At 35.8% G+C, this 26,721-nt stretch overlaps 4 protein-coding genes across 7 annotated transcripts in view; 2 read left to right on the top strand and 2 right to left on the bottom strand.

The window, feature by feature from the left end:
* The window catches only part of LOC123864230 (ATP-binding cassette sub-family C member 4), a 46,687-nt gene extending 43,485 nt beyond the window's left edge, over positions 1 to 3,202 (top strand). For both annotated transcript variants that reach the window (XM_045904517.1, XM_045904516.1), the window contains exons 23-25: positions 277 to 399; positions 647 to 807; positions 1,885 to 3,202. In XM_045904517.1, coding sequence (XP_045760473.1) covers positions 277 to 399; positions 647 to 807; positions 1,885 to 2,158 — 558 coding nt within the window. In that variant the 3' untranslated portion in view covers positions 2,159 to 3,202. The remainder of the gene's footprint in view (positions 1 to 276; positions 400 to 646; positions 808 to 1,884) is intronic.
* Positions 3,203 to 5,942: 2,740 nt separating this feature from the next.
* Positions 5,943 to 6,694, bottom strand: LOC123864245 (uncharacterized protein CG16817-like). The gene is made up of 2 exons (XM_045904541.1): positions 6,014 to 6,694; positions 5,943 to 5,968 (listed from the first exon to the last, which is right to left on the bottom strand). The coding sequence occupies exon 1, from the start codon at positions 6,510 to 6,512 to the stop codon at positions 6,039 to 6,041; it is 474 nt and encodes a 157-aa protein (XP_045760497.1). The 5' UTR covers positions 6,513 to 6,694; the 3' UTR covers positions 5,943 to 5,968; positions 6,014 to 6,038.
* A 1,526-nt stretch (positions 6,695 to 8,220) lies between these two features.
* On the top strand, positions 8,221 to 12,117 carry LOC123864240 (decapping nuclease DXO homolog). Its single transcript, XM_045904535.1, has 4 exons — positions 8,221 to 8,814; positions 10,091 to 10,349; positions 11,263 to 11,401; positions 11,806 to 12,117. Exons 1-4 carry the CDS (start codon positions 8,280 to 8,282, stop codon positions 11,995 to 11,997), a joined length of 1,125 nt encoding a protein of 374 aa, XP_045760491.1. The 5' UTR covers positions 8,221 to 8,279; the 3' UTR covers positions 11,998 to 12,117.
* Positions 12,118 to 14,103: 1,986 nt separating this feature from the next.
* On the bottom strand, positions 14,104 to 25,112 carry LOC123864238. Of its 3 annotated transcripts, none has more exons than XM_045904529.1 (12): positions 24,954 to 25,112; positions 24,251 to 24,391; positions 22,982 to 23,256; positions 22,300 to 22,410; positions 19,910 to 20,001; positions 19,104 to 19,204; positions 18,603 to 18,668; positions 18,281 to 18,398; positions 17,655 to 17,772; positions 16,820 to 16,855; positions 14,626 to 14,813; positions 14,104 to 14,233 (listed from the first exon to the last, which is right to left on the bottom strand). In XM_045904529.1, the coding sequence occupies exons 2-11, from the start codon at positions 24,373 to 24,375 to the stop codon at positions 14,692 to 14,694; spliced, it is 1,164 nt and encodes a 387-aa protein (XP_045760485.1). In that variant the 5' UTR covers positions 24,376 to 24,391; positions 24,954 to 25,112; the 3' UTR covers positions 14,104 to 14,233; positions 14,626 to 14,691. The 3 variants fall into 3 exon arrangements, with proteins under 3 accessions (XP_045760485.1, XP_045760486.1, XP_045760487.1); XM_045904530.1 differs by having other exon boundaries at positions 24,251 to 24,393; positions 24,944 to 25,109; XM_045904531.1 differs by lacking the exon at positions 24,954 to 25,112 and adding an exon at positions 24,836 to 24,934 and having other exon boundaries at positions 24,251 to 24,393.
* Between the last annotated feature and the right edge of the window lie 1,609 nt (positions 25,113 to 26,721).

Here is a 26,721-nt window from a genome sequence, read left to right as displayed (position 1 = left end):
TGTATCTGTCTGTGGCATCGTAGCTCCTAAACTAATGAACCGATTTTAATTTAGTTTTTTTTTTGTTTGAAAGGTGGCTTGATCGAGAGTGTTCTTAGCTATAATCCAAGAAAATCGGCTCAGCCGTTCGAAAGTTATCAACTCTTTTCTACTGTAACCTTCACTTGTCGGGAGTGTTATAAATTTTTAATTTACACTAATTGTTATTTACTTATGGTTACCTACTTAATACATTGTTGAATCCACTAATAACTTATTTTTTCAATTAATTTACAGGAATTGCGTTCGAAAATCTCTATTATACCTCAGGAACCAGTGCTATTTTCCGCAACTATACGATACAATTTAGACCCATTCAATAGCTACGACGATGACCAATTATGGAAAGCTCTTGAAGCAGTAAGTACCAGGAATGTAATGTTACTTTTTAGGGATTCCATACCCGAAAGGAGCCAATAGGGCCTTATAACTACTATACCTATGTCTCCGCTATCCGTCCGTCCGTCTGTAAAACAATAAAAATTTCAAAAAGGCCGCCATGAAAAAAAAGTGTTTTCTTGTCTTCCCTTCGTGTGTGAGTCCGACTCACACTTAAACGATTTTTTGTAAGCACATACGATATTTTTAACATTTTCAACGATTCCAGGTTGATTTGAAGGCAGCGATTCCGTCGCTAGATTTCAAAGTTTCAGAAGGCGGATCCAACTTTTCACTCGGACAAAGACAATTAGTATGCTTGGCGCGGGCAATTCTTCGTGGCAATCGAATTCTGGTGCTCGACGAGGCTACTGCTAATGTGGATCCTAAGTAAGTACTTTTGATAAAACTATCTTACCTGTGATAAGCCATCATCAGTTTTATTTCTAGTTTTAAGTTATAGGTACTTGTGAGTACTTTTCTCACACTGAAAAGCGTGCAAAACTTTCGAAAGAAAGGGCTATCCCTCCATCATCTTCATTCCTACTATCTCAACTCATCCTTGGGCCACTACTGAGCACTGAGGTCTCCTTTCAGAATGAGAACGGCTTAGGCTATAGTCCACCACGCTAACCTTATGCGGATTGACTGACAACACACACCTTTGAGATTGGAAAACTATTTATGGCATGCAGGTTTCATCTATGTTTTCCTTCACAATTAAAACAATTAATGACATTTAATTGTTTACGTGACTCCGAAAAGTTACAAGGTCCGAATCGAAACCCAGGATCGAATCCGGGACCCCACAATTAGGAGGCCGAAGTTTTAACCATTAGACTATCCCCGCTTCACTCCACTGCTCTTAGTAAATTACAACTTCATTTTATTTACTATAGATAACTACCCTATGCTACACATATTTATATAACTGTTGAATACTACGTTATTCATAGGTTGAATAGCATTAAAATAAGAGCCTCGATTACCTACATACATACCTACCTCGATCATAATCTATGTACCAACTTGGATGTTTAATTCATCCAAGTCTATCTATCTATTGGTGTTAATTTAAAGATTAGGTAAATGCGTGTCATTGTTTTTTTTAATATTTAGAACGTTCGCATAGGTATTCGGTTATGCATTTATCCAATTATGGAATTGCGTCAGCTTTAGCCTTCGTCTTAAACATCGCAATCGCATTCCTATTACATAGGTACATTACGGTGCTAAAGTATCGCAAATAAACGCATTTGCATTGCCCTCATCATTGGTTTTTATCAAGCACTAGATAACTTATGCCCGCGATATCGTCCGCGTGAACTACACAAATTTCAAACCCCTATTTTTACCCCATTAGAGGTTGAATTTTCAAAAATTCTTTCTTAGCGGATGTCTACGTCATAATACCTACGTTACGCGGATCACGATGCACACTTGACCAGATTTTGTTCTTATTTTCAGGACAGACGAGTTTATCCAAAAAACAATTAGAAAAAGGTTCGCCGACTGCACGGTGGTCACAGTGGCTCATCGACTCAACACAATTATGGATTCGGATCGTGTCATGGTAATGGACTCTGGTCGGCTGGTTGAATTCGACCACCCATACAGATTGCTTAACAATCCCCACGGCTACTTCACGAAGATGGTCAAAGAGACCAGTGACAAGTTGTCGGAGCAGTTGTACAAAATTGCAGAGAAAACATTCCTGGACAGTGGCGGTGTAAAAGAATAATGTTAGGTAATAAGTACCTACCATTTAGGCTCCGCGCAAACGGGCAACTTTACACAGCCCGGTGCCAATCATGGTTACGAATAGCTCGCTTCAATACCTAGTCCCATGACCATCAGCCCATAGCCGCCCACCACTGAACATGCGTCTCTTCTCAGAATGAAGTATGCACTGGCGTGAAGTTGTGGCAAGGCCTGTTTGCGCAGACTCCTATGCCTACTGTTAAGTTTATTGTAATTAGATAAGTAGGTTAGAATAATTATCGTTTTGGAATCATGCAGTTAGGTACTTAGAATTATAATTTCATACACGTCCACAGGAAAAATAATTCTTAAGATATGCATGTATTTTATAAGTTTACCAATTGCTGTTAGTATAAAGTGTAGCTAATAAATTACGTACATACCTAATCGCTAATTATATTATTATCTTAAACATACCAATTGGATATTTTAATTTTATCACTCAAGTATTTAGGTAGGTAGGTATATTATTTCTATAAATCTATAAATAAATAATAATTATGAATCCTTACCCAGGCTGTAGTAAATACCTGCATCTAGAATTTAACGTGAGTTGGTTCGTTCGTCAACATGCGTTCGCGTTTGTACAGTTATTATTGACACTTGTGTAAAGTTTTTTGATATAGTACCTATCATCAACCTACAAAAGGTGGTGTAAGAGTTGTTCAAATACAAAAGAGGCATTGCAAGTTGCAACGCATAGTATCTACTGGGCAAACTATAGGTACCTACCTAATGTGAAAAAAAAAAATTAAATTTTTTCATAAGGTTTTTTTAAATATCTACCTACCTTGTTTTGTACATAACGGCATGTTATTCCAATACGGGCTGAGCGATGAATGGGAATGAATGAAAAGTATAGTTGTTTAGAGATAGTCTATAGACTATAGGGAAAGCGCTGACGAAAACTGTTATTTATTTTTATTAAAATACCATCAAATATGTTTTATAGGTACCTTTTGAGACATTATAAATAATGTGATTGCCATAGAGGTCAACCTCGAATAAATAAATATGAACTTTACGAACGTTTTTTATTTTTATCTTTGTAATATTAGAGGTAGATAGCGCGTGCCGTGTATCTAAACTGTGAGAAACTTAAGAAAACTGCGAGCTACCTAGCTGCCTAGTATCCGAGATAAGTATTCATACCCGCAACCCTTGACAAGGATCCACACTCTTCCTAAGTTACTTTCCTAACCTATCATCAAGCATCTAGGTACTTCACTGAGGTAGGTACCTACTCATAACGTTATCTTTACCAACAGATCTAGATACAGTAGGAAGGTACCTATGTCACTCAGTACCTAGGTAAACCTAAAAAACTATTAAAATGGATGAGTATTTAATTTTCATATATCCATTTTATTTTATTTTGTCATGCGTCATCAATCATCATACAAATATACAGGTAGATTTGAGTTCAATTATTATAGGCGTTGCGTATTATAGGCGCGGCGAGTGAACCATGTGCAGTCATTTCGACGTAGGTGTGGTAAGTAGGTAAAGAAGGTAGCGGGAACCTGATAGTAGAATAATACAATTAGCACTTGTATGTTTTCAAAACCGACGGTATAGGTATCTACTTAACTAGAAGAACACTATGAAACGACAAACAATAATATTATAACATCGCTATTATCCAAATTACGTCGACTGGATAACGCCTCATTCGCACGAGAGCTTTTTTAACGTCCGTTAAAAAATCGTTCAAAATAGAACAAATGCATTCCCAAGTATGTATCTGTTCACACGTCAACGCTTTTTAACGCGAATTAGGACTTAGTACATAATATTTAACGGGAGAAAACTAAAAAAAGAATTGGCACATGAAGATATGTAAGAAAACTAGAAAAAGTAGTAAATGGACCTAGCTATGGAAATGAGAATTAGTGTTTCGATTTTGGGTTGGAGTGATTCAGGAATAGGGGAATAGTGAGAAGATAATGTAGGTACAGTACGCGACAGGTCAAGATGGCGTCCCAACGTGACTTCTGGTTGTTAAAATATGCAGAAGTATGCTGCAGTATCCGACAGCATACGCTTGCATTTCATTACACTTTCTCCACTGATCGCATGCGGTTGGGTACTGCAGCCTGCGGGCACAAATGATTCCACGAGACTCGATGCAGCCGTTTGATGTGAATCGTCCTTACTATTTTGTTAAGGAACACTAAAAATTAGCTAAACTTGCCAATCCCTTTTTTTTACTAACGTCAAAAAGAGGTCAGGACGATGTGGCCAATTCTGTTGTACACAGTCACTAAACTAAAATCTATAATTGTTCACATCCACTTATCGCACTCCCCGAAGATGGCACTAGATTTAGATGAGGTTTGTGTACAACAGAATTAGCTACTACATACTTTAATAATAAGTAAAATTCTGCTTTAGAACTACTCATAATTTATTATTTTTAGTTGATAACCATAATTATTAAGCATTCAAGTTTTTGTAAATGATACTAAAGTAAAAAGGCATTGATTGTGGTAAAATGTTGGCTAAAGTGCAACAATCACGATCTCCTTTGCATCAATCATTATTACAATGGCAATAGTTGTGATTGGTTGAATTCATGGTACGTATATCAATGGAACGGATCACGCTGCAACAGAGCAATGGATCAACGTGACTTTTTACATGAATATAGTCAAAGACCTGGAGAGAGACAATAAGCACTTATGTATTAGCTGGAAAATCAAAATATTTACACAGGATTTTTAAAAAACATAATCCACACAGTCCCAGGCATCTGCTAGTAAAATATATACTTGTAAAGATTTTATAAAGATACATAGGTGGGCTGAATACAATATTTGTCTTATAAAATATTAATAAAAAGAAGTAACTAAAGCATCTCTTTAGCATTTATAAAAACCATACTATGGTGCATGACCATATCAACATAATATAACATGTTACTTAATTCAACAAACACACGTGCAAATATAAATCTAAAAAGAATTATACCATAAATTATGAAGATTAATACTATTAATACTGTTGGATAGAAGTAAATGTTACCTTGCTGAAGTCCATGGTACACAAGGAACAATAGGCTCAATTTGTTAACATTGGCACAGATAAATCTGTATGATGTAAAATGCAGCAAGCAACGTGCACCACTCACCCTCCCGCTACTAAAAGTGCACAAAAAGGAAGTACCAGGCATTCAAGATGCAACAGCACATTAATATTCTACAACACCCTCAACATATGTTTAACTCCAACACTGGTGCATCCTCAGGTAATGTACTCTACAATGCACTTCATAATTATTGTGCATGTACAATCACATGACAATTGTGCATTGTACATCTACTGAGGACGTTCCAGTGTTGAAGTGAAATACATATATATTATCTAAACATTGAATATGTTTTAGATTTGTGTGATGTTGCAGTGATGTCTTGCTCTTTTGCATGTTTAGTAGTGGGAGGGCAAACAGTGCATACTACATGCTGCATTTTGTACCATAAAGATCTTGGTAGCTTGCTTTTCCTGCATGTTGAGCCGTTGAAAGGCAGGCAGCACATATTGCATTTTATACCCTACAGATTATGTTTAAGCAGATTATAGCAAATCAAGTTTGTTTTTGATTTGTGTATTAAAACTGTTTAAAACAAATTCAGACGCTTTACTTGTGATTTCATAATATTATAAATAAAATTATAACTCAATACCAATATTCTCAAACAATAAAAACTTCAACCCAGTTCATTCTATATATCGTACAACTAATTTTTCAATATCAAACAAACTACTCTAAAATTCCTTGTATAATTAAGCACATAGTAACATTATGCTAGTTTGCTCACAATTCCACACTTAACTATTTACTATTGGACTATTTCTTGCTGTTATTGTATATCAGGCAAGTCCTCCTCTTCATTGGAACTTGAGTCATTAAGCTCATAATCCTCTCCAAAAGGTCTTGAGTTGAACATGTTGTCAGAATCATCATTCATTTGCTCGTCGCTACTCTCTTCCTCATCCTGCCATCGGTCAAAATCCACTCTAAGCCAATGGTGCTTCTTTCTATCACTTGTCAAAGAGGGCCAGAATGATTCCTCTTGTTGCTCCTTTGCCAAAAAAACCTCAATAATTCTGCCTTTATTCAAATGACTACTCTTTTCTGGATCTATTTCTGCATACAATGGTATTTCAACTTCATATAACTTCTGTTCTGGTGCACATATACCTTTAAAGGACACTAGTTTTCTCTCTATTTTGATATCCGGTTTTTCACACTCTACGTTAAAAGTTAAAAACACATAGGAATTTCTCTGCGCCCAAGACACTGATGGTGGAGTTGTGATTATTTCGGAATTCATGTTAATGATTAATAGCTTCCTTGTAGAACTTGTATTGATAAATAATCTATTCTAACCTTATTACCTTGGAACTAAATGAAAATTCAAAACATGAAAATCCAGAGTACTTTTTACGCTGATGAAAATCTAAAATCTTCAATTTTTGATTTTAACCAAAGAGAATATAATCACTTTAACATGCAAAACAAAGAGTATGTAACACGCAGATCACCAAGTACTGACCACAGACCAATGACATATGGTCTTGCCAATTCAAATTGTGACTGACGTTATATTATGGTGGCGTCACATGCTTACGATAAACAAAATTACGACATATGTACAGCAAGCATTGTAAATACCACCAAGTCCACAAATGACTTATTATACTGTGCGACCATTTAGGGTAGAAATTAAATATTTTGGAACTAAAATGCATATTTTGAAAATAATACATGTCAAATACAATAAGGGGAGAATAAACAGTTTTTACAAGGGACTACTTTAAAATCTTGTAGTTGTTTTGAATAAATTACAATAATTAATTAAAATTTCACAAAAAAATTGCACATGTTTATAACAATAAACTAGGTAACGACGACTTTCATTTTGACTACCAGTATTAATAAAATAGTGGTACACCTGACTCCTGGGATATAATAGGTCAAATCTAGGTAACAGGTCCCTTAGGTTCGTTTGTAAGTTGTTTCAATATCTATGCAATTCACCCATGTAGTTAAGTGTAAAAGTTTTAAAATATTATGGAGTTTGAAGCAATTTGATAGTTTACTCGAAGTATAATATTATAAATACTACTATTATTAGGTATTATATGGACTTCTCCAGTATTTTAAAAAATATCAAATATCAATATTGTTTTGGTTGTAATACATGGTGTTCCCACAAGAACCCTGCGCCTTCATTTAATTTCGATTATTTTCGGTTGATCTATACAGTGTTTGGCCTGCAGCTAATCGAATCGAAACGACAAGCGCTCCCAAACGTTGGCAAGCATATGCAAATACCCGTCCACACGACACGCTTGCCAGTGCACATTGTTTGTTGTTTGCCACAAGCATGAAGCGGCTTCAATGTTCTATAGGTACATGTTTGAGTTTTCGTATATATGGAGCACAGACTAAGTATATATATGGAGTACCTACTTTATAAATTAGTCTATGGACTTCGTCTGTGTTGGTGTTAGCTGGTGGGCATGTTCTGCCTTTTTGGAGTGTTTTTTTTTGTTAAAACTGACTGGAAAGCCTCTAAGGGCGTGCGTAAGTCGGCGAGTGCCGGCACAGACGGGATCCATACTTGTATAGTTTAATTAACTTGTTACACTTACAAATAATTACAAACTTGACATTGGCTAATCTTTGTAAAGCCAGACGAGAGAGAAAAAAAAATTAGTCTATGGTGCCTTGACAATTTATAACACAGACTAATTTACATTTTACATGAGTATCTATAATACAAGCAAAGTTTTGTTTGGACTTCGTCTGTGATGGCGTTTGCTGGCGCGCGTGCTGTGCTTGTTTGGAGTATTTTTTTTTGTTAAGAGTGGCTGGTTTTTGTGTTAGTTGGTGTTTTTTGGTGGTGGAACTGACTGGGAAGCGCTCTAAACGGGCGCCGCGCGTATGTCGGCGGGCGCCGGCGCAGACGGAATCCATACTTGTATAAATTCAATAACTTGAAAATATCACAAACTTGACATTGGCTAATCAGAGTAAAGCCAGATTTAAAGAAAAAAAAAAAAAAGTTTTGTTTACTCCAAAAATATTTAACAAAATGAGTGAGAAAAATGGCAAATTATCAAAGGATAATAGATTATTCTTGATTAAAATGCGAAACTCTCGCAGTCATTGCGGCAAAACCCTTATTAAACCTATTATTATTGGTTACATGAGTGTTGATGGTGACCGCCAGTATCATTCTGATTTATCGCAGCTCAAATTCTTAAACTCTATTAATAATGGATCGACATCTCTGGACTTAAACCATAATATAGCAGCAGCTGTAAAAAGGAATACCGAAGATAACGAAGAAAAGATTGATCTACTCCTAAGATTTCTTAAAGACAAACATCAGTATATATTTCCTTCATTTGAGGCGGACTTCATTACCTATAGAAGAACGTTAATTAGTGTTATGTGTGCCGCTTTTGATGCAAAACCTACAATTATCAGAGCATGCTTGTTTAAAGGTTCAATATACTTATGTTCTATTGAGAATGCACAGGAAATATCCAGAAGAAAAACTCGTAGTAAGGAAGAAATGAAATTTTGTGCCTGGGGATACAAATTCGAACAATATATGTCATCAGGTAAATGATATTCTATCGCCTTTATAATGCGGAGTGTTCAAAAGAGTTGTTTGAATTTACTCCACCCTCCTTTATCTATAACTGCACCGTATGCCACCATACAACGTAAGCAATTTCACCCTCACCGCCTGGGGTGTGTCAGATATTTTTCTCCACATGCAAAATGCTAACTGTAGAATGAACTCCCTTTCGTGGTGTTTGCACTAGATATCAACATGGAGGTTTTCAAGGGGTGGATCAACAAGTTCTTGAAAAACTGACATTACAGCTGGCTGGTCCCTCTGCCACTGCAAACATTCATGGGCGAGGGTAATCACTTAACATCAGGTGGCCCACCTGCTCATTTGCTTTTTTTATTTAAAAAAAACCCAGCCAAGTGTGAGTGGGACTCACGCACCGAGAGTTTCAACTTCCATACTACAAAAGAAGTAAAACGGTAAGAACAACTTCTGGTAACAAACTGCAAAACTAACTTTGGTTGTAGAGGTTTATTGTTAATATCAAAAAACTATGACATAGCTTTAGTTTTATTTTTCCTCTAAAATATACATAAATGTCTATTGACCATAATTATTTCAGTTTTGATTGGTAAACTTCAGAGATGAGGGGGAAGAACTGTATTTTTTTCAACATTTTGTGTGATAAATCAAAAACTATCATGCACAAAAATAAATAATAATCTGTTTTAGAATGTACAAGTAAAGCCCTTTTATATAATATCCCACTTGGTATATTAATCTTCTTACTATAGGTTATCTTGACAGACACTACAGCCAGACGGACAGACAGACCGACAACAAAGTGAAAATAAGGGGTCCTTTTTTCCTGGTTAGGTAGGAAACTTTAAAAATACTAAAAAAATAGATAAAGTTGTCATGTTAACTTATCAACAGCACATATAGGTGTACCTATTTCCAATCATGGTTGATCTGATGGTTTCAGGGATACTTTTTGATGTCTATAAGATCATCTAGAGATTATTCATCATAGTGACTAATACAGACTATAGATGATTCATTTTTTTATCAACTTATTAAATTAATGCATATTAAAGTTTGTTGATTTCATTGAATAAAAAATTATTAAATAAAAAATAGTGCATATTATTATATGAGTAAGTACTGATAAGATTATCACAACCAAACTTATGAGAGGGGCAAAAGCAGCGCTAAATGTTTCATGTAAATAGTAGTCACTGCATGCTTTACCCAGATCTTTGCTTGGTGAGCTGCTATGCATGTCAATTTCAATTAAATAACACAATATATTTTTACAGATCAACCTAACTTAGAACCTGATATAAACGAACCCGTAATCGAAAATGCAGAATTTTCAATGTTTTATTATTCTAAGTTGGGTGATTATAGATTGGTATATGGAGCACAAATTGATTCTTTACTTACTGAAAAATCCACTTTACCAACACCAAAGGCAAAAGATTTTGAAACTAATTTGAACTATCTACGAAGTAACAGCTTTGCAGAGTTAAAAACAAATAGAGAAATACAAAACATGAAGCAAGAAAGAAATTTTAAGTATGTATGTACATATATTATTTTTATAAATTACTAGCCAATGCCCACAACTTCGTCCGCGTGGATTTAGGTTTTTGAAATCCCGTGGGAACTCTTTGATTTTCTGGGATAAAAAGTAGCCTATGTGCTAATCGAGGATATTATCTATCTCCATTCCAAATTTTAGCCAAATCCGTCTAGTAGTTTTTGCGCTTAGTGTGATATAATAATAATATGGGCCATGTCAAATTACACTATAAATCTCAGCCTAAGAGACAAACAAAAAAATGATGTGTGGATAAGTGAACTTCTGTTTGCTTGTCTCAAGATAAAGTTTAAAACTAAATTTAAGACTTAATAAATGCTGAATTATAGTAAAAACTAGCTGATGCCCGCGACTTCGTCCGCGTGGATTTACGTTTTTCAAAATCCCGCGGGGACTCTTTGATTTTTCGGGATAAAAAGTAGCAGTGTTAATCCAGGGTATAATCTATCTCCATTCCAAATTTCAGCCAAATCCATCAGTAATTTTTGCGTGATTTGGCAACAAACATCCAAACATCCACACTTTCACATTTATAATATTAATTAGGATTGTATGTCGCTCGGTATATTTTAATATTGTAAGTACTATAAATTTTATGAACTCAGAATTTTCTCGAATTTCATTTGATTTCCCACTTGAAATAATAACAAAAAAAAACATTTTTAGATGTAGCATTTCATCATATTATTATTGATTTGTTCATATCACTAACGAATGGATTGATTCCTCATACATCAAAACACAGTTACAGTCAGTAAAAGTACAGTTGTTTAGATGCTATGGTGGAGCATACATGAATACAAACATGCATACCTACTATACATAATATACCAGTTTCGTCTGCCTTTGTTTACTGAATTTTACTACTCAGTACCATTCTTTTTACAGAAAACACAAATTACTACTATGTTGGTGTCAATGTTACTTAGCTAATCTAAAAGGATTGTATGTGGGATTTAGAAATGATCAAGGTGTTGTTGAACGGCTGCAGTGGTTTGATACTCAAGATATTGTCTCCTATTGTAAGGTAACACTATTTTCATTTTATTTTCAACAAGTGTAAATTAAAAATTTATAACACCCCCAACAAGTGAAGGTTACAGTAACTAGAAAAGAGCTGATAACTTTCAAACAGCTGAACCAATTTTCTTGGATTATAGCTAAGAACTCTCGATCAAGCCACCTTTCAAACAAAAAAAAACTAAATTAAAATCGGTTTATTAGTTACGGAGCTATGATGCCACAGACAGATACACAGATGCACACGTCAAACTTATAACACCCTTCTTTTTGGGTCGGGCGTTAAAAACAGCGTTTGCAGAAGACTGGAAGATTAATTTCAACAAAAATTATATTTGTAGTGTGGGTAGATAACAAGTAGGTATTTTGTGCAGATAGATATTTCTCATTAATTTAATAATTCTGTTTCAGTATGAATGGCATCCACAAATTGCATTGGATTATTTAAACCAATTCTTAGCCTTCGTCAAACACAGCTTTGAACAATATCAAAATCAAGCTGGTCCCGTCACACTACAGTTTCAATTTAATATTGATAAATCCATTTCAGTAACTGAAAACTGTGAGGATGATATTTTGCCTGCTTGGTACACTGGAGCTTAGTGTCAAATGGCGAATTTCGAATAAGTACAAATCAATTACGGTCACTAGATTATTATTTAAGTATAAAAATAAAATACATATGTAAGAATTTATCTAAAATAAAATAACTTTTTAGAGGTACTTTACGTGTTTCCTTTTAAAGGTTTCCCTAGGTATTTATATTTATTTTATTTTTAAGGCTCCGTACCCGAAAGATGCTAACAGGACCCTATTGCCAAGCCTCTGCTGTCCGTCCGTCCGTCCATCCGTCTGTCTGTCAGCGGGCTGTATCTCGTGAACCGTAATAGGTAGTTAGTTGCAATTATCCGAGAACATGTATTTCTATTGTCGCTATAACAACAAATACATAATAAGAAAATGTAAAATGGTTACCATAAAATTATAAAAAGTGTTATTTCTCTTAACCGTAACGTAAACTTACTCGTACGTCTTAAATCCGTAACGAGGAAATCCGTAGGAGAACCAGAGTGACCGACATAGCTCAATGAATTAGCCAGCTGAAGTGGCAGTGGGCAGGCCACGTCTGCCGCAGAACTGATGGCCGCTGGAGCAGACGTGTTCTGGAGTGGAGATCGTATAGCATCAGCAATCGCGTATCAGCAAGCGCAGTGTGGGACGACCTTAAGAGGATAGCGGGAAGTGGGCGGCTGAGGAAGCCGGAGGATTGTATGTGGTGGGAAGGCCTATGACCAGCAGTGAACGCAAACAGAGCCATTGACTTGATGTCTATCAAATCTATGAATAGGGTTCCGTTTTACCCTTTGGGTACGGAACCCTAGATAATCATGTTACTGTCTGCAATCAGACAGTATTGTCAGAGTCAGAGTGAACTAGGCATTGTCATAGACGTCATACTCGTAGATGTCTATTGTGACATAAATAATTGTAATAATTTTACACTTTACATCACACAAAAATAATAATGATCATATTTTTACCTAAAACTACTAAAATATACCGAAAATGAAAACGAAAACATATCAAATAACAAATGATATTATACTTCAGTAAATTATCAAGAAACATGATACCATGGACCTATGATACCTTGTAACCGAAAACCATTAACCTAAATATAAAATCATCAAAGTGACATGGGGCAAGTACACAATTCAGATTCTTCAGCGAAGATGGCCAGGAGCTCTTCAGCAAAAAAATCAGCGGGGGGTCGTGGGTTCACAGACATAAATTTTTGCGATCCTAAAGTACAAGGGATAGTACTGGTTGGTCTGTTAGTTGTACTCTCTATAGCATTGTGGTATGGGTTCACTAATGGGTGCTTGGGACGCCGTCGTCGCGCAAGACGTTCTTGTTGGTAAGTCATTGCAATTGTTATTTACCAGTTTATAGCTGGTAGTGCTAAATTCCCAACTGGCCTTATAAGGCAAGGCAAAGCCTTCATTTTACAATAATGCGCGCGAAACAAATAGTCCAATCTGTAAATGAAGCTGTAACATGGAGATTTGTGCAGGTGCCAGTATGACTAGGATTAGATATAGGTACAAAAGCTTGGCTGAGATCTGTTAAGAGGGCTCTCTCCGTCACTCGTTTCCACTCGTTTCATACAATCGTAGTTCCAATTTCATTTGAATATTAAGCAACCAAAGTCCATGAAATTTTGCAGACATATTCTAGAAACTAATATCTATGTCTGTGGTTTTCCAGATTTCTGTTAAAATTTTCGGTTTCATAGTTACGCGGTCTTAAAAAATTTCATACAAATCTTTGAGCCCCTGTAATTTTAAAACTACAACCTAAAAATCTAAAACACCACAGACACAGATATTAGTTTCTAGAATATGTCTGCAAAATTTCATGGACTTTGGTTGCTTAATATTCAAATGAAATTGGAACTACGTTTGTATGAAACGAGTGGAAACGAGTGACGGAGAGAGCCCTGTTAAGTGTTTATTTTTTATAAATCCCGTGGGATTTTTGTCATCTAAAAAAGCATAGATTACACTTCAGGTAGGTATATAACTGTATCTGTACATGTACGCAAAAAATCACGTGTATTCATTACAGCGTGAATGCAGGCCAAACCAATAAATAATTACACTTTCGCATTTATAGTAGTATTGTTGCAGGCTTACTAATAAAATGCCATTTGATTTATTTTTATCTGTATATTATATATTTATGTTTATAAGTAAATACTTAATACATTTTGTATTATGGAAACAGATGCAGAGTCCGGCCAGCAGCAGCAATACGATGCATCATGGTAATGAAATGGCTGGAAACAAAAGCAAATTGATATATTTACTTTGTCCGATGAACAACAGAATAAATAAATTAACATTTGTTTAGAAAAATAACTATTTATTTAGCTTTTTAGGGTTCCGTACCTCAAAAAAAGGAACCCTTATAAGATCACTTCAGCTTCGTTGTCATGTCGGTCTGTCGTGTCTGTCAAGAAAAACCTATAGCGTAGGCACTTTCCGTTGACCTGGAATCGTGGCCAGATAGGTAGCTCTTATAGTAAGCACCCATAGCAAGTGCCGATTTTTTATGCTTCACTTCCAAGTTCCAAAGTATACGCGACTTTGGAAGTTGGATGTGACAAGTTAATAACAAAAAATAAGTAATTTAATTAGAAGCTACCAGAGAAATAATTAATATACTTACAAACATAGACTACATAACTGTCACTTTATTTTAGTGCAGTCAGACAAAGTTATAAAGGGTTTGATATTAAGCAACATCATCATCTTTCTTAGTTTCGTCCCAGGCGCCGCTGCCGTTGCCCCAGTCAAAATTATCCTCTGCAATAACCTCTTTTGCCCCTTCTTCCTTTTCATTGCCATTCTCTGCCACTATATAAAAAATATTGCATTAGGTTTTGTTTTTTTTTTTTCAAAATATTAAATATTGAGTGTACAGGGGCCCTACTACCACCGCTACAAGTAATAATGTTTCAATATTGTTTTGACAATTTCATACAAGTTTTATATGAAAATGTCAAAACAATATTGATACATTACTACTTTAAGCGATGGTAGTAAGGCCCCAGATGTACAGTGTGATAGATGAGTGTGATGCATAATTGACTTTAAATTTGACGATTCAAAAGTACTTGTATAGTTCAGTCAATATGCAAGGAATAATTAGATGCCCTCCGAAAAAAGACCTACCGTACTTTGACATAATGTATCGTTAGGGGGGCATGTCAAGAGGTCACAGGAAAAATAAAAAGGTCGTGCTGATTGCTGATTTTGAGAAATTCAAAAAATGAATAAAAAAATTTTGAAATGCTTTTTTCTTGGAAACTATTAGTTTTAGGAAAAAGTTTTTTAAATAAAAATGTAGAGGGCATTGCGAACTACATTTTCTGTCATTGGAGTGACGTCATCCGACTTGAAATACAAAAAGTAGAGGGCGCTAATGGATCAAAAAAGTGTTTCAACGCTATTTTCGATAGGAAAAAATGATTTTTTTATAATAATGTAAATTGGAAAGTTGTTCGTCACAAAATTAGCTACAACTTTTATTTAAACAAAATTTTTATAAAACTTACCATTCTCGAGGTACAGGTGAAAAAGTGCAACGTTATTGCATTTAGTTAACTAAATGAAAAAACAAAATTGTCGAAAAAATGTGTTTGTTTCAAAAGAAAGAAATAAACGTGGTGCAAAACATAGATAAATTCACCTAAGTTCAAATTTTTGTTAAACAAAAGTTCAAATTTTTTGATAAAAAAGTAAGAAAACAATTACTGCTATTTCATTTGAATTAAAACAAGTGTAAATCAAAAATTTATAACACCCCCGACAAGTGAAGGTTACAGTAACTAGAAAAGACCGAAAAGACCTGATAACTTTCAAACGGCTGAACTGATTTTCTTGGACTATTCCGCGCCTACTATCTAAAGTATCTGAGTTTTCCAAAACATCATTTTCAAAAAGATTTTCAAATAAATAATTATGTATTTAGGCAACGTCCATCTTGACAGCTTGACATTTGTCAATTGACATAATATTATGAACCTAACGGTTATCTAACCTTCTTTTCTACAAGAAAACCAGAAAAGAGCTGATAACTCTTAAACGGCTGAACCAATTTTTTTGGATTATAGCTAAGAACACTCTCGATCAAGCCACCTTTCAAACAAAAAAAAGAAAATTAAAATCGGTTCATTCGTTTAGGCGCTACGATGCCACAGACAGATACACAGATACACAGATACACAGACACACAGATACACAGATACACACGTCAAACTTATAACACCCCTCTTTTTGGGTCGGGGGTTAAAAAAGATAAAAACTGAATTGCATGAGAACTGTGCAACGGCACGGTACATAATGTACAATTTGTACACTTCGACAAGTTCCGGCTCGAAAACGGTAAGTTTTATAAAAATTTTGTTTAAATAAAAGTTGTAGCTAATTTTGTGACAAACAACTTTCCAATTTACATTATTATAAAAAAATCATTTTTTCCTATCGAAAATAGCGTTGAAACACTTTTTTGATCCATTAGCGCCCTCTACTTTTTGTATTTCAAGTCGGATGACGTCACTCCAATGACAAAAAATATAGTTCGTAATGCCCTCTACATTTTTATTTAAAAAACTTTTTCCTAAAACCAATAGTTTCCAAGAAAAAAGCATTTCAAATTTTTTTTATTCATTTTTTGAATTTCTCAAAATCAGCAATCAGCGCGACCTTTTTATTTTTCCTGTGACCTCTTGACATGCCCCCCTAACGATTCATTATGTCAAATTGCGGTAGGTCTTTTTTCGGAGGGCAATTTGCAAATTGACTGTACTATAAATTAAGTAAAAATAAATTCTATTTCTATTTAAGTAATAAAAAAATACCTTCCATATCTTCATTAAAATTCTCCTGTGTTGCATCTGAAAAAAAGAAAAGAAAAAAACATACAAAAATCAGAACAGCTGTTCTTTCACAACAAATAAAACACAATCGATGTTGAAAAGGTTGTATTTCGTTATCAGGCAAACAATACCGCACAAATACATACAAATAAATACAGCATTACAATTTTATAAGTTACCCCGATCTGCGCAGAAATCTAATTTTGAATCATGTGAAAATTCGCTATTGGTTATTTGTTGGCTACGCACCATGTTTTACATAAATACTAGATAATGCGAGCGACTTCGTCCGCATAGGTTTTTTAAAATGCCGTGGGAACTTTTCGATGATAAAAAGTAGCTTATGAACATCTCCGGGAAACTATCTCTGTAGGTAGCTTTCTTCAAAAATTGTCATTTATAATATTAGTATGGATACGTACGCCGGTGTCAGACGCGTAAAGTTGCTGATGGCTGATATCTCAAATGTATTTCTAGTTTCTACTATTTGAATATTATAAACATTCATTATAAGCAAGCGCATGGGCACAATCCACACCTGATGGAAAGTGATGATGTGGCCTAAGATGGGACGCGTTTACCTAGAAGATGCCTATTCACTATAGTTTTAAAGATACCCGAATTGTAATTGGTAGGAAACAGATCGCGGAAGAGTATTCTAAACCGTAGCCATGCCTAAGGTATGGTGTCGCAAAACGTTTCGTGCGTGTAGATGGAATGTCGACGACATAAGGATGGAAACTCGCCTGTTTGCGATTCGGTGGTAAAATGCTGAAGGCGGGACAAGATCAAAAAGTTCCTGTGTTAGTTTACTCACCAGCAGTGGAGTCATCAGCGCCGCCTTTCATCATCTGGAGAATGTGCTGCTTCTCCTTACTGAGATGCCTCTTGCCGTTCAAGTGCATCGTCATCTGCTCGGTGCAAGTCACGGATGTCTACAAAAAAACCATTAGAGGTTTTAAATAGGTTCATGGGATCTGTATAGACTGGGAATGACATGAACTACCTATTCATTTTTATTCACATACTTTATAATTAGGTGCGTAATTTAATAAATAAAAGTCCAAATGATAACTTACAAATTCACTAATCATAAACTTTTTCTTTGCGCCACGCTGTGCAAATAACACTATATGTGGCGCAAAAAATGTTAAATATATATTTTTATAATAGTATGTTTGATAGGATACTCCTACTTGACATTGGATGGTCATGTTAAGATTTTTCGGCTGCAACGGCCATCACCCCTACAACAAGCATAACCTTCGCCTTCTAACTGCCACTTCAGCTTGCTGATTGGTTTGTGCTATGTCCTGATCTGGGTTGTCCTTCAGATTTCTTTGTTCAGAACCTTATCCTTCAGGGGAAGGTCTTAGAATTTGTGGATCTGGCCGCTTTTGAATGTCAACGGTTCATATGCAAGGGATTCACAGCTTACTATACCTTGCAAATATCGCAGTACAGTTCTGGCTGGGTGTTCTTAACCTCCTTCACTTTCTCCTCTTCTTCCTCCTCATCGACAGCCTTCAGGTGTTTCTTTTCCCGGCGGATAAGTTGCGAACTGCAGGGTTTATCAACAATGGTTAGCCACACACAACACGTCAAAAGGGCCCGTGGTTACTTAACAAACTTTTATAAAACAAAAAAAAAATATTTCCTTTATAAAAAATAAAATTCATGTAGTCTGCAAATTAAAGTCAAAACTAAGTGGATTGTTTCTTTTCAAGATTTAATTAATATTCAATATTATTTAATTGTTACTTACACTCTATCCTCCATTCCGGGTTGCAGCAAAAATGGATTTTTCGGCATCTTACGCCCTTCGACAATTCTGAAATAATGGAGAATTAAAAATAAGTAAGGTGCTGGCGAACTTACACTACACGAAATAAAATTTGACAGGACCAAAAAACTGAATGAAAGCCGCTGTAAGTTTACTGTAATTAAATACTGTTTTGATCGAAATCACCATTTTTGGACTCAAATTCAACACAGACCATTTAGATTGGAAATGAGTTTAAGTTTGTATTCAGTGATAAAAATCATAAAATTTTAGACTCAATTTTAGTAGTTTTAGGCCATTTTGCTTGGAAATATTATATTAGTAATTAGTATTATTATATTCAGTGGACCAAAAATGTCTAGATTAAAGAAAATATTTTGATCAGAAGTGTAATTACTACTTGATCAGAAGACGTGTAATTACATAGTTTTGTTCGTCAACAACAAGACAACAACTCGTACGAGAAGATAAAAAAATACGTACGCTCGATGCGGTCTTCCCGCATAATGCGAGTCGGAGTGACTCTTGGATGTAATGTGAACATCGCACAGCTCACAGTACAGCTCGCGCGCCTTTAGTGCTACCTGAAATGTCACAAATGTCATAGCGCTCATGTCATATTTCATACTGAACACATATTATATTAAACAGCTTTTGCTTTTGCAGCTAATGCTTTTTGACTGTCATATGTTCAAACATTTATTGTTTCAAATGTGCAATCGGATTTTTCTTTACTTTAATTTAACAAAGTTATTAAAGTTTGTTCTGTTTTGAAAATATACATACACTATGCTATAAATAACGAAATGTCATATCCATTAGGAGACTACGAAAAATCTATACTTAATAGGTGTTTTATTGGACATAAAAAAGTGGGTTAAACGTTTGAATACATTCTAACCAAATAAAAGTGGCTACCTACATTGTAATTTAGATCAAAAAATGAAAGAAATTGAATAAATTTTTTTTACCTGTCTTCATTTAAGACAACAATGTTTCGTCTTAAATGATTTCAATGCATTAACTCTATTATTTCAGATAAGGATTGCATGGACATGTACACTTCACGTCTTTAAAAACGTGAAGACAGACAATTTGCTCCAATGTAAGTTTCTATTTTGACGACAGTGTTCACATAAGACTCGCTTGATACAGTCTGTCCGCGAGCCCAGAGTTCCCACCAACAGCGTCTCAAGCAAAGCCAGTAGATGGAGCATTCCAGTGTTATGTGAATCGGATGGTCGCCAAAATCTCTACGGAAACGTTACGTTGGCAAATTATCTAGTTACCTGCTTGGGACGACGGAAATCAACTTCCGATTGCTGGTTTAACCACTTCTTTTGACTCTTAAGGTGGTTTTTTGAAACGTAGTGAAGGCGGGCTGTAACAAATTAAATTTATATCGCGGTTCAATCCAAATAATAATTTAATGAATTAATTCTGGTCGAATTTTTAAGTAAACAAAACATTTTAAGAGGAGCTAATGTGGCTAGTTTTGTTTAAATACTCTTACATAACTAAAATGACTCTTCTAAAATATTTTGCTATCCATTACATAATACTCCCTGCGAAAAAGAATAGCATTAGACTGAGACGTAGCCAATGTCAAATTGTAAAATAATTATGCTATGTTGGAAGTAATAGTGGCGTGATGTGATTTAGTTCTGTCTTATTGTATGAGTCAATGAACCAGTTTCTACTTTATTATTTTCGGCTGAGCTCACATAACTTTTAGTAATACGTACATACATATACTCTTTAGACTATACATTCATATATATCTACATACAATCGAACATGTAATCGAACCCATGGCCCATGGTTTCGAAGCCAGTTATTAATCACTAGAGCAGTGGACGACAACAGGCGGAAGGGCCGCGGACGGTCGAATCTTGGCTGAATATTTTTAATAGTATACCTATGAATGAATGAATTACTTTGACACATTTTGCATAATAAATCATGATAATATGCACTTTATGTACATGATTATAACATTCGCATTTGCTAGTTCCTCTTTTTTTTTTTTTGTTGACGCTGGGGAATGCATTTACGCATCCTCCCCGGAAGCTAGCCAGCCAGCCGTGAGGCAGCCAGCCAGCTGAGGGAGGGTATGTGGGACTCGCCGGCCGAGAGGCGACCGGAATACCCACTAAACCCCAGCGGCGCTACTGCGCGTCGCCTGGCGACTGGGTCACGGGAACGGCCGAAGCAAACAACCGCGACCTAGCCAGCGACGTCTGCCGAGGCAGACCCTCCACCGGGGACCTGCTCGGTCCCCAACACCGCACCTCCGTGACGCACCAACGAAGTGCGTCCCCCGACCTTGGGACGCGCACGTCGCCCGCGTCCCTTCCGCCGCTTCGTCCACTGTGCCCTCTGCTAGTCAGAGGGACACGCGGAGAAACCTCCCCCCCTGCCAGGTCATTAGCCATAGTCAACAATATCTCCGAAGAGAAATTATTAGCCATGTTACCGGGGCGCACCGGCCCGAACACTGCTCTTCCCCTCAGACGCATCCAAAAGGGACCAGCAGCATCCAGGCACACAGGGTTCCTCTTGAGAAACAACTATAAAAAACTGGCTCAAGACTGTTGTCAGTCATCATTTTTCACATCAATGTTACCAATTATTGTGATTTATATAATGGTGTAAATGTCGCAAAGTGAAAAATAAGCAGTATGAATTTTTTTCTGGACCTCGATAAAAAAATTCAAAGTATTCGGGCCCGCACTTAAAATTACTTGCCAACCCCTGCACTAGAGTAACATGACAGTCTACATCGTACTGAGTGATTCATATCAATCACTTTTTGTCCCAACACTATTTATTTTTCAGCAAATATGGCAACTCAGGTAACGTCAATCCGATTTGTTCAATAAAAAATATAATATATAAAATGCAGGGCTGAAAAATTTACCCTTTTACTTTAACATGAATTGTGTCCAATCTATACTAATAAATAAAATTGGAGTGTCTGTCTGTAATTTCGAAATAACTACCACATATTAAGGTCATATGGTTATTTGAACGATACCATAACTGAATCACACGTTTTTTAAATTTTTGTCTGTCTGTCTGTCTGTCTGTTTGAAAAGGCTAATCTTCGGAACGGCTGAACCGATTTTAACGGGATTTTCACATACAAGTAGAGGATTGACCAGGGTGTAACATAGGCTACTTTTTTAACCGACTTTCAAGAAGGGAGTTGTGTTTTTCTACCTATGTACACCGAAATCTCAGATTTCTGAACCGATTTGCGTCATTTCTTTTTTAATCGATAAAAGAACTTTGCAACATTGTTTCATAAAAAAATTGGATTCCAACTCCTCAATCCTGATGCTGCAGGGGATCTGACCAATCCACGAGGGCGAAGCTGCGGGCATCAGCTAGTATTGAATAAGTTGCTAAATACCTAAACAAATATGAAAAGAAAATAAATGAGAATACAAGTTGATTTGTTTATCTGCTCGAACTCGTTTACACATTGCATAATGTTCAATTTTTTCATTTTACGCATCCTTCTTTTCAATTTTTTTTTTGGCCTACTATCCTGTCAACCATTGCTGGACTACTGCACATGCCCAAATATGGCTCAAAATATTTTTAATTTATGCTACAAGGTTAATTAATTAGCGGGATTAGAAAATACCGTGTTAAAATAAGTTGCAATACTCACAAGTCGCAAATGATTCAAAACTGTGACCACAGAGACCACAATACTCAGGCTCCATCAACTGTAGCATGTCCCGCGGCAAATTCTTCAAATGTTCTTTCGCAACACCACATCCTGTCATGAACATATAAAAATCCACTATAGCTGCTTTCAGCTTAGGAATGTGTTCGCATTCGCAAGTAAGAGCGTGCAAAACATTTAGACCAATCTGAAGTTGCAACAAGGCAGACTGCCCAGTAGACTAAAGATTAAATACACAAGTCCAGCAATCCACAAATTTAAGTTTTAATTTGGAAGTATGAAGACCTTGGATTTAAGGTTTATGCAATTGATAATTTTATTAATCAAATGGATGGTTCACAGTTTCATACATACATTAGGTACCTATGACAAGCCATGAGGCTCGATAGGAAACTTGTAATAAGTAAGGATGCACATTACGATTCGATTTTTATGAAGATTGACTTAAGCGTGTACAATAGCAATTTTTGTGTATAAATTCATTTTAAAGTAAGGCAAATCGAATCTTGTAGATCATGTTTGTAAAGTGATAAATGTGATGTGAATGGAGATTATAGCTAAACTGGACATCTTTTCTCACCAAGTACTATGACTTTATTTAAAGTCTATGACTATACTATGACTTTATTTGAAAAATTGACACCCATTTTTTATTATAACTTACGCATCAAGTATCTGATTGTCCTGTCATCCATTGGTTGCCTACGCATCGGCGGTCCTTCAGGCCCAAATCCTCTTCCCCACATCAGCGGTGGAGGGCCCTGAGGGCCAGGGCCAAACATAGGGGGTGGTGGCCCAAAATAACGTGGTCCTCTCCCAAAATTGCGCCCAAATCCTCCACCTGGCGGACCAAACCCGCCACCTGGTGGGCCATACCCACTGCCCGGTGGACCATACCCACCACTGTAATCCCCATAAGCATTGTTGTAACGATCGTTTCTGTAATCAAATAAACTTTCTGTTTATCATGTCACTAGAGAACCCACCCCAGCTTTGCTCTAATGGGGTTTTTGAAAATCAGTGAAGTGGTGAAATTTGCAAAAATCACATCCTCCTTCATTTCTGTCTCAAATCCTAAAGTACCAATTTTCATAATTCTATAATATAATATGTACAACTTATTCCATAATTCTATAAATAATAAAAATCACAACTTTTCAAGTTATATGTATCTATGACCTTGTTTATAAGTTTAGGATAAGATAATGTTGCTTACTAGCTTCACTTAGCATGCCCTTTTTGGAGTGGAATGTCTATAAATCCTGAAAAACATATTTTCTTATTTTTAACTAATAATACAAATTCCAAATACCAAGTTTCATAGATATAACTTGAAAATTACAGATTATTACCATACAAATTTTCATCCCCTTAAGGGTGGAATTATAAAAAATCCTTTCTGAGTGTCATTCTGAACATTTTCACAAAGATCCTACAAGTCAAAAAACCTCCTTTTGCCTAAATTCTGTGAAGTATGCTCAACCAGGAGATGCGCCATGCCTGACTCCAAGTAAGAGATTTCTACATTTCTTCATTACAATACAGTCCACATACATTAATCATATAAAACGAGTGTCACATTAAAATTGCATGCAAAATCATACAGATATCAAATTGTATACTCTGTTTGAAGTAGCTATATTGCTGGACAACTATGATGCTGACATTTTCAACGATAACTGATAGTGGTCCTAAAGTTCTACATCTGATGAATTATTATAAAAAGTATTATGAGTTTGTTGACTATAAGGTTTAGGACTTTTTTATATGAAAATAAAAACTGAGGGTTTTAAACATCACAATTGAATAGGGCCACTTAGTTCTCTGTCCATCTATCTATTTGTGTGTCAAGGATAACTGTCCATAAAAAGCCAACAAGCTTCATGTCCATCACTTTCAGAATTCTAAAATGAAAAGAAAAAAAAACACTTACTGGAACTTTTTCTTCTTTTTTGGTGGTCGTGGTACTTGAGTTGCCTCAACTTCCAAATCATCTTCAGCAAAACTTGCATCAGGCCCATCTTCAATCTCTACCACATCACTGTCAAGGGCAGCCATGTTATTATGATCGTCTCTGTAAATTATAAAAAACGGTCAAGTGCGAGTCGGAGTCGTACACGAAGGGTTCCGTACTATCATACAAGTAATAACACTTTTTTTCATGGCGGCCATTTTGAAAATTTTACAACTTAGCTGTTGTTGATATAGCGACAATTATTGCGAATATTTCAACTCTCTATGAGTTTAAATGAAATACCTTTAATTTGTTAATTGCAGATGCCACAAGCACAACACAAACGCTGTACCTATGTATAAACGGACAACCTCCAAAATTTGTTCTAATTGCCTCAAACTTAAGAGTCCAACACCTCCCGGCCAAGTTACTGGCTACGGCCTTTCTTGGAGTTAATTGTTAGTGCAATAGCAATTGCAATCGTGACGACTATTCACGAATCAACAAATAAAAGGACTTGAGGAAATACTGTAACTTGGGCCGGCGTCAGATAGGTACCTAGCTCTGGCTCTGATACAAATTACAGGATTCTTTACAAGTTTAAATAATGTACAAAAATCCTATCTAACCGCGATGCTCGTGCTGATCTGAAGTTTCGATCGATAAAAAAAAATTAACTTACCAAACCAAATGATAAAATTAATAAATTGTTAATCTGATTCTGACTTCTGTATGGAACAAAGAGTATATAATATAAATTATAATTTATAATGAATATATAATGAATAATCACTAAGTTATACTAAACGCAAGTCAAGTGAAGTGTGAGTGCAACAGTCTATGATGCTGTGTTGGTCTCGGTTGGTCTGTGGTTAAGTCTTGTATTGTCTATGAAGCCAGCGTTACAATTACAGACCAATAACATATTATGTTACAATGCAGCGTTAGGTATGGTTTTTATGCATTGGCCAGAATCTACCTGCCTTAGTATTCGATCTACGGCAACTTGCCTTTACTCTATGTTTGGACCTCAGAGTGCATGCAGATTGCAGCGTACCAAAGCCAAAGAGTATAATAAATGTATGTACCAGCAAATGCGCTACCTGCCTATATACCTGCTTTTGATCTGTTGATCCTATAAATACGTCCATAATCGGATCATATAGACCATAGAGTAAAGTATCTATATACCACATCTATAACTGTTTGTTTCAACATGTAAGAACGTAGTGATTACATACTCTTTTTTTTTTCTCTCTCGTCTGGCTTTACAAAGATTAGCCAATGTCAAGTTTGTAGTTATTTGTAACAAGTTAGTTAAACTATACAAGTAATGGACCCCGTCTGTGCCGGCGCTCGCCGACATACGCACGGCACCCCCTTAGAGCGCTTTCCAGTCAGTTTTAACAAAAAAAAAAACACTCCAAAAAGGCATAGCACGCCCGCCAGCCAACACCAACACAGACGAAGTCCTTCTACCAGAGACATGCTACCTAAACTAGATTGTGCACTGAGACAACAAAAACGAGCCTATTGAGATAGCGCTAAATTGGATTGTGTCCCTTTCTATTAGGGTGACAACACGATTTGATAATGTAAGACATTTGACGGATTATAGGAGAGGATGAATCATCATGATAACCCATCGCCGCCCACTACTGAGCACGGGTCTCTTCTCAGAATGATAAAGGTTTAGGCCATAGTCTGCCGCGCTGTAGTTATAAAAGTAGAGAAATTCAATTTTTTTTTTGTTCTGCGAAAAAGTACCAGTCATGTTAAGTATGGGTACCTATAATATAGGTAAGTAAAATTATTTTGTATAATCTGATGCATGTGTTTAGGTCCTAAACAGTTTTAGGAAGTTCGTAAGCAAGGCATACTTTTGGGAAAATTGATAGTACAGCGTTTCTTTTTAAAAAAAAATCAGTGCACACGAAGCCGTAGCAAAATCTTCCGCTTTAAAAAGCATTCCGCAAACTGCCGATTATTTGGTGATATTTCCTGGAACGACAGCGATCCATTTTTGCCTTAAGTCTTCATTTTTGGGAAATCTATCGTAAACAGAAAAAAACACTTCCATTAAACAATCAAATAATGGTTACCTTACTACTTCTGTATAGTATAGTACAGAATGTTCGCCATATTGTTTTGCTTGACACCCAGTGTTGTCATCCTATTAATTTGAAAAAATATTTATAATACTTTTTAAACTAAATATGATATTTTAATGACATTATAAAATAAAGATAAGGGTATGAAAATTACTGCGAAAACAAAAGAAAGTAATCTTGTTGTTTGAAATTAAATAAACAATGAATAAGAACTTTGTGAGCTACATCATAATTCGTACCATAGAAAATATTTTTTTATGCTTGCAATCCATTAGACAGTGACACAATCCAATTTATAGACCTCTCGCTGGGCTTGTTTTTCCGCTTAGCATAATTGTA

This window comes from Maniola jurtina, chromosome 4, assembly GCF_905333055.1.
Source record: "Maniola jurtina chromosome 4, ilManJurt1.1, whole genome shotgun sequence".
In the NCBI taxonomy this organism is placed as follows: domain Eukaryota; kingdom Metazoa; phylum Arthropoda; class Insecta; order Lepidoptera; family Nymphalidae; genus Maniola; species Maniola jurtina.
This window is presented reverse-complemented; position numbering and strand designations above follow the sequence as displayed.

What these genes read in the sequence shown, in the direction of transcription:
- LOC123864238 (XM_045904529.1), bottom strand. Translation starts at nt 24,375, where the DNA reads ATGGCTGCCCTTGACAGTGATGTGGTAGAGATTGAAGATGGGCCTGAT. An exon ending in GCGGGAAGACCGCATCGAGC is followed by an intron (nt 18,669 to 19,103) that starts GTACGTATTTTT and finishes CCATTATTTCAG; the next exon opens with AATTGTCGAAGGGCGTAAGA. An exon ending in CCCGGAATGGAGGATAGAGT is followed by an intron (nt 18,399 to 18,602) that starts GTAAGTAACAAT and finishes TAAACCCTGCAG; the next exon opens with TTCGCAACTTATCCGCCGGG.
- LOC123864240 (XM_045904535.1), top strand. Translation starts at nt 8,280, where the DNA reads ATGAGTGAGAAAAATGGCAAATTATCAAAGGATAATAGATTATTCTTG. An exon ending in CGAACAATATATGTCATCAG is followed by an intron (nt 8,815 to 10,090) that starts GTAAATGATATT and finishes ATATTTTTACAG; the next exon opens with ATCAACCTAACTTAGAACCT. An exon ending in AAGCAAGAAAGAAATTTTAA is followed by an intron (nt 10,350 to 11,262) that starts GTATGTATGTAC and finishes TTCTTTTTACAG; the next exon opens with AAAACACAAATTACTACTAT.
- LOC123864245 (XM_045904541.1), bottom strand. Translation starts at nt 6,512, where the DNA reads ATGAATTCCGAAATAATCACAACTCCACCATCAGTGTCTTGGGCGCAG.